The sequence below is a fragment of the Lemur catta genome, chromosome 5, assembly GCF_020740605.2.
Source record: "Lemur catta isolate mLemCat1 chromosome 5, mLemCat1.pri, whole genome shotgun sequence".
Taxonomy (NCBI): domain Eukaryota; kingdom Metazoa; phylum Chordata; class Mammalia; order Primates; family Lemuridae; genus Lemur; species Lemur catta.
The window spans coordinates 85387387-85399631 of NC_059132.1; the positions used below are offsets into that span (position 1 = coordinate 85387387).

General features: G+C 43.3%; 1 protein-coding gene across 4 annotated transcripts in view; it reads left to right on the forward strand.

Annotated features, from left to right (window-relative positions):
- The first annotated feature begins 279 nt into the window (after positions 1-279).
- Positions 280-12245, forward strand: part of RNF150 (ring finger protein 150) — a 221691-nt gene continuing 209725 nt past the window's right edge. For all 4 annotated transcript variants that reach the window (XM_045552225.1, XM_045552226.1, XM_045552228.1 and 1 more), the window contains exon 1: positions 280-1109. In XM_045552225.1, the coding sequence (XP_045408181.1) occupies positions 629-1109 (481 nt within the window). In that variant the 5' untranslated portion in view covers positions 280-628. The remainder of the gene's footprint in view (positions 1110-12245) is intronic.

The window sequence follows — 12245 nt, forward strand, 5'->3', positions numbered from 1 at the left end:
CTCCTCTCTGCCCGCTCTCTCCCCCCAAGCCCGCCCCTCCCCAGCAAGCGTGTGCCCCGGCGCAGCCACCCGGCGACACCGGGAGCGCAGCGCCCACGGCCCGGGGGAACCGGCGCGCGGCTGCGGTCGGACCCGCTCGCCCCAGCGCTCGGCGGCGGCGGCCGGGACACCCGCGGCAGCACCGCGCACGGCAGCGCCCCAGACTGCGAGCAACCGCGCCCGCCCCCGCCGGGGCTGGGGCGCGCAGAGCCACCACCCCGCAAGCCCCTGGGCCCCCGGCCACCTCTATGAGAGAAGGAGAAGCCGGGCGAAGGAGCAGGACGCGCGGCAGCCGGACTCCTCGCCGCAAGCCCCGCGTGCCCCCTCCTCCCGCGCCCCCCGGGCGCCCGAGAAGCAAAATGCAACAGCGGCGCTTCGGCTGAGCGAGGAAGGGGCCGGCGCCATCCACTCGCCCGGGATCCGGTCCCCTCGGCGGCTGCGCGTCCCGGCCGCGGCCCCCCGGGCCCGGGAGTGAGCGGCGGCGGCGGGAGGAGGAGAAGCGGCCGGCCCGGGGTTGGCCGGGCCTGGGGAGGAGGGACGGGGCGGGAGGCGGGCGCGGGGGGCGGGGAGGGAGCCCCGGCGGATAAAGATGGCAATGTCTCTCATCCGAGCGTGCCGCAGTCTGGCTCTCTCAACATGGCTGCTTTCCTTTTGTTTCGTGCATCTGCTCTGCCTGGACTTCACCGTGGCCGAGAAGGAGGAATGGTACACCGCCTTCGTGAACATCACCTACGCCGAGCCCGCGCCGGACCCCGCGGCCGGGGGGGCGGGCGGCGGCGCCGAGCTGCACACGGAGAAGACGGAGTGCGGGCGCTACGGGGAGCACTCGCCCAAGCAGGACGCCCGCGGGGAGGTGGTCATGGCCAGCTCGGCCCACGACCGCCTGGCCTGCGACCCCAGCACCAAGTTCGCCGCCCCGACCCACGGCAAGAACTGGATAGCGCTCATCCCCAAGGGCAACTGCACGTACAGGGATAAGATCCGGAACGCGTTCCTGCAGAACGCCTCCGCCGTGGTCATCTTCAACGTGGGCGCCAACAACAACGAGACCATCACCATGCCCCACGCAGGTGAGCGGCCCCGGGGGGTGCGGTGCGGGCGCGGGGGAGCGGAGTCCGAGGGCACAGAAGTGCCTGGAAGGATCCTGCCTCCTGGCTCCTTTCTGGGAAGTCCGTGCAGCGTGGAAGTCGCGTGTCGGTTCCTTGGACCTGTTAAGTTTTGCACCGCATCACTTTGGGGGGTTCACAAAGAGGACAGGATGATGTTTCGGGCAGGGAGGAAGGATACCGGAGAGCTGGGCTTAGCGCCGCCTGGACGAGGGTTCGCGGTGGTGGGCTAACTTTTCCGAGGAGGATCGGGAAGGTGGGGTTTGGAGGGCAGGGCTCAGATACTGTTCTCGGGTAGTGGCCGGCCCCGCACCTGTTTAGAACCCGTAGATCTGATAACTCAGCTCTGTACTTGGGTCTGTGCATCAGGTATGACCCTGTTGCAGGCGTTTGTGTATCAGGAGAGTGGGTAGGGTTACTTGCTGGCAGCTCACCACCGTGAACTTACTCCTTCAAGTCAGGTTTCAACTCTTCTTGGAAGACTGAGCCGCCGCCCCCCGCTGGGTTTAGGCACGTCGTAAATAACACTGTAAGTACTGTGCTCTGCTAGGCTGTCATCCGGAGAAACTGACAGGCGGGCATCATGGTAGATAATAAGTCCTCAACAAGCCACGAAGAGTGGTGCCCCTAAAGGTGTAACTACTTTTCCAGTATTGCATTATCCTTTGCCTAATTGGGAGGTTAAACATGCTGAAGGTTTTCTTTCTGATAGGGATGAGGTGATTTCAATCTAGAAAGAATAAGCTTTTCTTAATGCTAGCAGGTGCCTAGGAGTAGAAATACGTTACTGCCCCCCAAACTCAGTTAACACCTGTGCCTGACATAGACGATGTTTCCGTGGTGGTAGGAACCTCCCCCCCGCGCCCCCCCTCCAAAAAAGAAAAAGCCATCTCTAGGTTTGTCAGCATAAGCCCATAAACCACTGGTTTTAGCAGACTAGACTCCTTGAGTCCAGGGTTGCTACTTGTGTTTATGTGCCTGAAAAGTGGGCTCTCCTTCCCCAGAGGGGTCCTGGGCTGAGGCTGTGGCATTTAGTGGAAGGAGGAAGGGCAGAAAAATGACAGATGCATTTTCTGAATGGAGTCTCCTAATCAAAAATGTTATTTTTTTTTTTTTTTGAAAGCCAGATTTTGATAAATAGTTACGCTGCTGAAATGGAACACCAGGCTTTGGCTACGTTTGCAGGGGTGTTCTCTTTAGGGACAAGTTTCCATTCCGAGAGCTCATGTCACCTATTAGTGAAATATTCAATTGGTTTGCCTCCAGTAATCAACACCAGCTGTTTTAGTCAAGGAAATTTGTCAACCTTAATACAAACAGGTGGAGAGGGGAAAATGTTCCAGACTTCTAAAACACAGGCCAGAAAAATGCAGTGTGTTAATTAATGAAGAGGAGGAGAAGCAGTTTGCTTCTTAGAAGTTACGATACAGCACTTTAGAAATATTTGATATGTTTTCTTGAACTCAACAGTTTTCTAGGGGAAAAGATTGTACTCTGATGTTGAGTCATGGGAGCACTACTTAAACTTTGATATTTGCGGATGTTAAGGACTACGCAAAAGCACTTTAAGTCATGTAAAGTATCTTTAAACATGTTGCTTAATATCTAAAACCTCCATGGGGGAAAGTGTGAAGGAGGGCCTTTTTTTTTTTTTTTTTTTTTTGGTTTTTTAAACTCTAAGAACATTGCTAGCTGACTTTGCAGGATTCTTTGTTTCTTTGTGCATATGCATGAAATCTTAAACTCAGCCTTCTTTGAACACAAAGTAAGAGGCATTGTTTGTTCCTGTCTAAAAAGATTCTCTAGAGCTGCCAACACATTGGATCAATTAATGGCTCCCATTTTTTAAGGAAAGCAGTAAGCCACTTTTCCACACAAATGATGTTTGATTAAGACATAGTGGGAGTAAAAGTTTCAGTAATACTGTAGTTTGAAAGTCAAAGGCTAAGAACATGCAAAGGGAATTCTCTGCTATCTAATTGTTCTGTTTCCAAAAATGTGTTAATGCTGTATCTACCTGCTAATAGCCAGGAAACTCTATATTATCTTTTGACATTTTGCTACACAACAGGAGACTCAGAATTCACTTTAGTCAGAAACTGCATTGATTTCTGCTACAGTGTTATTGTAAGAAGATACATAATAAGATAGCATAGTGAACCCTTCACTTTGCTCTGAAATTCTTCTGCCTAAATCTGCCAACACCGATCTGGCTGTCAGTGCCTTATGCTTAGCTCCAGAATGTGAAGGTTTTACTTTTTCTAGTTAAATTCGAGCCAGATTCATAAATTCAATTTAGGAAACTGTGTACAGTTTAGATGCTAATCAGATACCTTTATTTTGTGAAGTTGGGGTGAAATATACCAGACAGTCCTCATATTTGAAAACTTTTTAATTCAGTCTTCAAAAAGTTAAAAAAAAAATTCCAAAGGTGATGTTATATCACCTCTTCTCTAGAGCCTTTATTTTTGGAACTGCTAGATTTCAGGTGAGGAGAAGGTCTGGATTTAGAGTTACACAATCCATCATGTAATATCTATGCATTTGATGTAATATGACTTCAATACACCCAATCTCTTGAAATTAAATATAAATTTTCTTCTCTCCTTTTCATATACCCATTTTTTCTGATTTTTTTCTTCTTTTAAATAATTTTGAGTCTCTGCCACTTCTGCAATTATTTCTTGTTCAAAAAGACATAGATTCTCTTGGGATAGACTAGTGGTTTTACTTTATAATTTACTTGTTTTACCACAATATAACAGCTTTATTGAAATATCCACATACTGTGCAGTTGATCCATTTAAAGTATACACCTCAATGGCTTTAATATATTGACTGAGTTGTGCAACCATCACCACTAATTCCAAAAAGAAGTCCTTGTACCCATAAAGAGTTATTTCCCATTATTCCTCAATCCCCAGCCTGGGCAAACACTAATCTATTCTCTGTCCTCTCTGTATTTGCCTATTCTGTATGTTTCATATAAATGGAATCATATAATATGTGTACTTTTGTGACCTTTTTCACTTAGCATAATGTTTCCAAGGTCCATCAAGGTTGTAGCATGTGTTAATACTTCATTCCTTTTTATGGCCAAATAATATTTCATTGTATGGCTATACCACATTTTAGTTATTCTTCAATTGATAGACCATTGGGTAGTTTCTACTTTTTGGTTACTAATAATGCTTCTATGAAAATTCACGTACAAATTTTTGTGTGGACATTTGGTTATATACCTAGGGGTAGACTTTCTGAGTCATATGACAACTCTATGGTCTAACCGTTTGAGGGACTTCCAGACTGTTTCCCAAAGCAACTGCACCGTTTCACGTTCCCACCAGCATGGTATGAGGGTTCTAATTTCTCCACCTCCTCATCAACATTTGTTATCTATCTGTTTAATTTTTGCCCATTCAAGTGGATATGAAATGGTATCTTCGTGTTGGTTTTACTTTGCATTTCCCTGCTGCCTAAATAGTTGCTTTTTAACATACTCTTAATTCTTTTTTCTGCTTTTCATTTCGTTCCCTTTCCCCTTATGCCAGCCATTATTTGTTCTTTTCTGGACTTTCAGTTCATATGTTTTTGTCCTAGGGAAGCGAGAAAGAGAGTGATTAATAGAGAAAATCTGCCTCTCCCTGTTAAAAAAATAAAAAAGCCCATGAACCAGAGATTTATATGTCCCCTATAAAGGATGTAAAGGACCACAACCTTAGTGCAAGAGCAACAAGAGGGCTGTACCAAAAAGCTATATAGGAGTGCATCCAACTGGTGAGAGCCCCAGAAGTGAATGTTCAGGTGTAGGTAAAGGCAAGGAGACACAAATTATCTCCTTGGAGCTGTCCTGATGCCTGCCCATGAACTTTCTTTCAGTGTACTCTTAGGAAAATTATGTCAGGAACTTCTAGAGGAAGTTTAGGGGACTGGTTAAATAGGATTATAGCCTCTAGAGTCAACCACTTGGATTTGTGTCCTGCCTCTGCTATTTTCTCACTGTCTATCTTTGAGCAAGTTACTCAACCTTTCAAGGCTTCAGTTTCCTCCTTTGTGAAGTGGAGGATAATAGTATCTGCCCCTTGTTGTTTGAATTGAGTGCATTAATACATGTAGCGTGCTTACATCTGTAGCTGGTGCATAGCAGTCTATACATGTTAACCCTTATAGCCATTTAATTCAGTGGCACACAGTGACACACAGGAACCACAAACTGGATCGTCATGCCCTGGGCCCTCTGAGGCCCTGGCAGCCTTGGGAAAGAACTCTGCTTTAGAGGGCAGAGCACTCGTGCCAATTTCTGTTTGTGGCCTCAATGATTTGGGACAGGGTGTTCCCTCTGATGATTGGCGAACCTTTTAAGATTCTCCTGTTGCATTTGTACTTTCTCTTGGCTTAAATTGACATCTCATCATAGCAAGGGCATATATGATAAACACGGTAGATGGTGTATGTAGGCTGTTAGTGACTGAGTTGTGATATTGGGAAAGTGTTGTGTTTTTTTCTTTTTTAAAAAAGCGTGTTTTCTATCTTTCTATTTATCTATTGGTAGTACATAGTTAAGAGGAAATTGGACATCTCTCTAGGAAGAACTTTTGGGAGACTGGTCGTAACAGCAACTTGGAGATGGGGGAAGGGAGGAGGTGGTTACAGTAACTGTTTAGAGAACACGTTCAGCCCTTGGAAAGAAGGAGCCCAGGGGGGAGTATATCTATGTATTCTAGACTTCTTCAAGGTTGCAGGTGAAAATTTAGGAGATTTACTGAGGTTCGTTCTTCTGTAGGAGGCCACTAAGTGTTTAATTCAGGGGTTCGTGCTACCTTTATGGCCATTACTTTAATTGCTGAAGTCTACCTTTGCCTTAAACTCTGTGAAGGAACTAGCAGCTTTAATTTTTTTTTTTTTTCAGGACTCACATGTCTCTAGAATATTTATGTGTAGTTTTGCTTTACAGTTTCCTTAAGTGATGTGATTAACTCTTTTTTTTTTTTTTAGCGTATTGTAGCCCTCCTTGGGTAGTAATAACATTGAACAGATACTGTTTATTCTGTGCCAGTCATATTCTAAGCACTCCTATGTGTATTAATTCTCACAGCAACACTGTGAGACAGGTACCATTATTATTTCCATTTCATAGTGAGGAAACTGAGGCAACTTGGTCATGCACGTAGTAACGGTAGAGCGGGGCTTACAAACCCAGGCAGTCTGTCTGCTGAGTCCGGACTTACAGCTGCTGCTCCATATACCCTCTCAACTTGGAAAGATGCTGTAACAGCTAGATGTGGGCAGGGATTCCTTAATCATAGATACAGGAAGCAATCAAAGGCTGATGCCTATTTCAGAGTATGTTAACAAGTCTGTAGGCTAGATGCCTTGTTGACTTGCAGGAATGCATTTCTGTGATGGGAGAAATGGGACCTTTATTTGGGACTTTCCTCCTCCACACCCACCTCTGATTAATCATTTCTCCACACCTACCTCTGATTAATCATTTGGCTTTGGGTCAGTCACTTTTTCTGTTCTCACCCTCAGTTTTATTATTTATAAAATATGAGGTTTGGATTACTTGATCTCTAAGAGCTGTTCGAACTCTAAAATGTATTTCTTATATATTTCATAAATCAGGATAGTTCTTCTAAAATTCAAATTTCTGGCTTTTTTAATCAGAAAACCCAGTGACAGGTGCCTGTGTTCCTGCATGGCCAGAAGTGGCTGGAGCAGAGCAGCGGCTGGCTGTGTAGGGGAGCAATGCGCCCTCTGGTTGGCCCGAGTCCCCATCACCTTTTACGGTCTGGCTCTTGGCTTGCTGCACTGGTTTATGTTCCCTGCTTCAACCCCAAGGTCAATGTGTTTGGGACCCTAGCTTTATGGAGTCAAACCAGGGTTAGTGAGGAGAAGTTAGAGAAAACAGACTCAGTTCAGCAAAGGAAAATACTTCATAAGGATAGAAGTGTTTAGAAATTGAAGAGGTTTCCTTGAAAGGTTAAGCTTTCTCTGGCATTCAGATCGAAAGTGACCGGGAGTGTTGTGGAATTGCTGATCCCAGGATTCATGCACAGAGTTCCAGTGGGTGACATTTTAAAGGCCTTCTCAAGCCTGAGAGTGCACGATTCTCTATCATTTAGGTATTGAAGAGACACATTTCTTAAGAGCCTCAGTTTCCACTTCATTTTTCTTATATCAATACATCAGAAAAGCTATCATTTATGCTTGTTCTTGGTCTCCCACGCCAAAGCAATCTCACCCTCCCCACTTAGTGTGCATGTATGTGTGTAATCATTTATTTTGCACTAAATTCTAACTCTTCACCTGTCTCTCTACTGGCAGACAGATATTCCATACCCAGGAATTCCAGGCGCTGTTATTAAAAGCCATAATTCATCATAAGTGTTAAATAACATTCTTGGCAGTGTAACTTAATATGGCCTGGGCATTTCAAGAAATTGTATGACGTGGTTATACATTTTAGGTCATAGAAATACATATCTGGGAGATTTGGGAGGAATACTACCTTCTATCTTCTAATCTTTAATAAGAATTCTATCCTCATCTCTCCTGGTGCTTCTCTTCTTAAAAATCTTCTGGTTTCTCAAAAAGGAAGTAATATTATGACCATGAAATCTGGAAAGGTCCAGAAAGAGCCTGGAGCCTTTTATTTGTAGCTCCTTCTTCTAGTTTTCAGAAAGGGGTGATTATGCTTCTGATGCAAAGTTAATTTGTTTAGAAACCAGTCTCAACTTTTAAAAAGGAACTCCATCATTATTGTTGCATTTCTGGATATTAAACCTGGCATATAAAGAATTTAGTATTTTGATAGCCCCTGAAAGTCTCCAGTTTATCTATAGAAGAGATGCTTCATCTTGTATATGCTATACTCTAAGGAGGATCTTATTTATTGCTGAGGAATGGAAGTGATGCTGGCATTCTGTGTGTATGATAATGTAAATTGAGAGATGCTAAACTGGAGTTAAAATGAAATTCAAATCCCGTTGAGATTATCTCAGCTCTTGAGGGTTTGGTTGGTAATATAAAACCCAGAGAGACAAGGCAGCATTGTGCTACATGATTGTTCTTCAACTAATTCACAATTATGGTGGTTCTATTACATGGAAACCTTGTCTATAGGTATAATATGACCTTTACTCTTACTTTAAATTTGGAGGGATTCATCACTTGGCAGTTTGATTTGTGGTAGGATAAATGTGTTTTATGTTTTGAAGCCAAAATATTAATGATTATGGTTAGATCTAGCTCCTATTTTTTTCTATAATAAAAGAAGAAAATTACAATTCTTTTACCTTTTCAAATTTCTGGTTATAAATTGATTTCTATAAGTAGTCTTTACTTTTTTACTTTGCCTATTCCATAATATATAGTGGTATTCAGAAAAACTTTTCACTAGGAGTAAGCATCATTTGTCATACAATTAACGCTTATGCCATGGAGTGTTAGGCGTTTGCATATTCAGTGTGTGAACATATATTTTATAATATACATTTTAAAAATTTTAGAAATAACTTTGTATTAAATGTATAGCTCTTTCATGTTCTTTCTAGGCAGAGATATATAATGAGTACGTATATTAGGTAAGAACATCTTCAGGAAACGGTTTGTTTCTTAACTGATTCAGCCTGGTATCTATCTCCTTCATAAATGGCTTTAACGTGCACAGTCCACTTACATGCTGTTAAAAAGGCTAATATTTGAGGTTTTCTGGAGGTGGTGTCAGTGGACATACACAAATGCCTTTTTCCTCCCTTAACTCTTTCCTTTTCCTAGTCCCTGCTTTCTACAGAAGATATTTATTGACCATTCTATAGCCATAAACTGACAAAACCTACATCAGAAATGTAATTCCAAATGACCCAAAGAATAGTGGAAGAGAAAAGATGCTTTCCCCTTCATTGGTCAGGAAGATGTTTGGAATGTTTTTCCTCCCAGATACCCAGGGCTGGCTGCCTCTCAGGTTTCCTAGCTAGTGTGACCTCATCAGGGAGTTAACCCACCCCCCACCTGCCCCTCCCCAGCACACCCTACCCCCTCCATACCATTAGCATGTTCCCTGTCTGTCTCCTCCCACCAAAGAGGAAGCTCCAGGACAGCAAGGCTTTTAGACATTTTTTGTCCACAGTTAAGTTCCCCAAGCCTAGAGCAGTCCCTGGCACACTGAACTTGCTCAGTACACATTGCTAAATAACCTGGAGACTGGGAGGATGGACTATGTTAATATGTTCTTCTCTAACTTCATGAAAAAGTATAATTCTATGCCCTCAAATATTTTTTTCTTAACTTTTGACTCATAAGTGAAGTTGGGGAAATTCTAATTTGACTCTCCCATTAGAAATGTGTATTCATCTTATAGAATGTGGCATGGAGTGGGTGCCTGATTTATGTCCTTGGTCTAAGAGGAAAAAGTCGTACTGGTAACAAGCAGGACATAGGGTATCAAACAAGTTGGTGATCACATACAGTTCTGTGCATGTGCTCATTGTCCTGCCACTTAAAAAAAATACATATGACTTTTTTCTTATTTTAAATGAAAGACATATGCTGTATAGAAAAATTTGAAAATATGGAACATTTAAAAAGAAAGGAAGATAATAAAAACCATCCACAACCCAAACCACTCACTTACACTAGTATTTTTTTCCAATATATTTACTTTTACTAAATCTGGAATATAAGCATGTATGTTTTTGTAGCTTATAAAAATTTAATGGTATATTTTGAAATTTCCTTAAGGCTTCCATGATATTACTGTGATGTTTCCACTTTTCTCTTCCATGAACGATGCTGCAGTAAACATTCTTATGTAGCTAGACATCGGTTTGTATCCATGATTCTTAGTTCAAGTTCCAGAATATGGGGTTAGTTAGTCAAAGGCTATTTGTGTATAGCTGGAGAGCAGTTTTTCTCTTCAATAGTCTGTTTATTGAAGTCTTCGAGTGTGTGCTCACTGACTAGTGTGGTGCTTCTTTGAAACAGAAAAGACATCTGTTTGGTGGTGCTGCTGCTGTGAGGGTCTTGTCACAGCTTTTCAGTCTCACTTTGCTCCAAACTGGACGAGTCTGACAGTTGAGGCAAGACACAGAGGTGGAGAATCAGAAGACATGAATCCTCAGCAATAGAATCATTACAACTGTTGAAACCCCTTCCTGTTCCCCTACCCTCTTGTGTCTGGGGGGGTTGCTGAATGCACATTGAACCAGAAGTTAGGAAACCCTGCTTTCAGTTGTGGTTCCACCTCAAATTGGCTTTTCAGTTGGAAAGTCACTTCCCCACTCTGGGTCTCATTTTCTTTCATTTGAAAATGGTGAGCAGTCAGCTTCCGGAGGGGACCTTGGTTTAGATCGGTGATTCTCCACCCTGACTGCATATTGAAATCACCTGGGGAGTTTAAAAATTATGGCTGCCCAGGTCCCAACTTCAGAGATTCTGATGTAATTGGTCTAGTCGTGGGGGGTGGGGTGGGGTGGTTCTAAAGTGCAGCCCAGGTTGACAACCACTATAATGGGTGAATCTAAAGTCTCCTTCAAGTTCTTATAACACATGGTTCTTTATTAATTATTTAAAGAAATGGTATTTCTCCTTTGAAAGTATCAAAATCCTATATGGAAAAAAATTAGTTGTCTTTTTTTTTCAAGGACTTATAATAATTAGGAGGATATGTACAGTAAGAATCACTTCAATTGTGAATCAGTGATTCACTAATAACTAGATTTTGGAGACCAGCAGAAAGGTAAACATATGGCAACCGCAGCAAGTACAGGAAAGCACACAGGTTTCTATAAAACAATCAGAAAAGGTACAACGAGTCAGAAATGATTAGACATTTTAATTGGGTGAAATTTCATTTATGTGCTAAATATTCATTATCTTGATTTCAGTCTTCTAAGCTTAAAAGGTGGAGATACCATGTTATTTTTACCAAGTAGGAAGTCCCTCATTCGACTCACTGTGGTTGTCAATACCCAGTTTGGGAGGCAGAATAGGGTAATGGTAAGAAAGAGGATTCTGGTATTCAGGTGACCCAGTTCTGGGTTCTGCTACAGTCACTTCCTTAGGGAGAACAGAGAAGCAACCCAGGGCTGGAGATAGCAGCTTGAAGCCATTCATTTGGTGAGGGTGAGAGTCCACCATTCTAGCATGTGAGTGACAGTGGAAAAAGAGCCACCAAAACCTGCAAGTGCTGGGCAGAAAGGGTCTGGGAGCTCAGGAGGCAAGTGTTCATGCTTTAGAGTCCTCGCCTATAAAATGAGCCTTGTGTATTATCCATCAGAGCTGTTGGGAACTCGTATACTACATGGTGCAGTATGGGGGGCAACTGAGCATTTAATAAGTGTTAACTGTAGTGATTGTCAAAAGAAACATACTATGAATCAGACCACAATATCACCAACTCTGGCCAGACCGTTGTGAGCACTTGCCTGGACTCCTGCTGTCACCTCCAGCTGATGCCAAGTTTTCATTCCTGCCCCTGCAGTGTGTTCCTTGTACCACAGACAGAATGGACTTTTGAAAGTATAAATCAAAGGCAACTGCTCACTTGCTCTAATCTTCCAGGGGCTTCCCATCATACTTGGAACCAAGTTAAAGTTCTTGCCATTGCCCCAGGCCCTCTGTGATTGGCCCTTGCCTCCTGTCCCACCTCTTTTCCTACCACACTTCCCTCGCTCCTTCCCAGCCCTTCCTGCCTTCTTGCTGGCCTCAAATACTCCAGGCTCCCTCCCAAATCAGGCCTTTGGAACCCTCTTTTTAAAGATTTTTTAAATAGAATTATTATTTATTCACACAGCAATCCATTATTTAAACATCTCTTTATCCTTCTGAAAGATTAGAGAATGACTCCCAGACAAGAATATCTAGTAGCCATTTGTGTATTTCCCTCATTTTTAACCAACATGTTATTTTTTAAGTTCAGTTTCCTACCATGCCAACTGTATTCGGAGAGAACTATCTTTCAGCAGAGCACAATTTGGTGGCATGATAAAAGCATGGGGTTTTATTGTTCAAGAGAGTGGGGAGAGTAACCAGTCACCACCCTCAATTTTTGCAGCTGCCCCCCTGATATTTGCATCCGTCACCCCTTCCCATCATTCC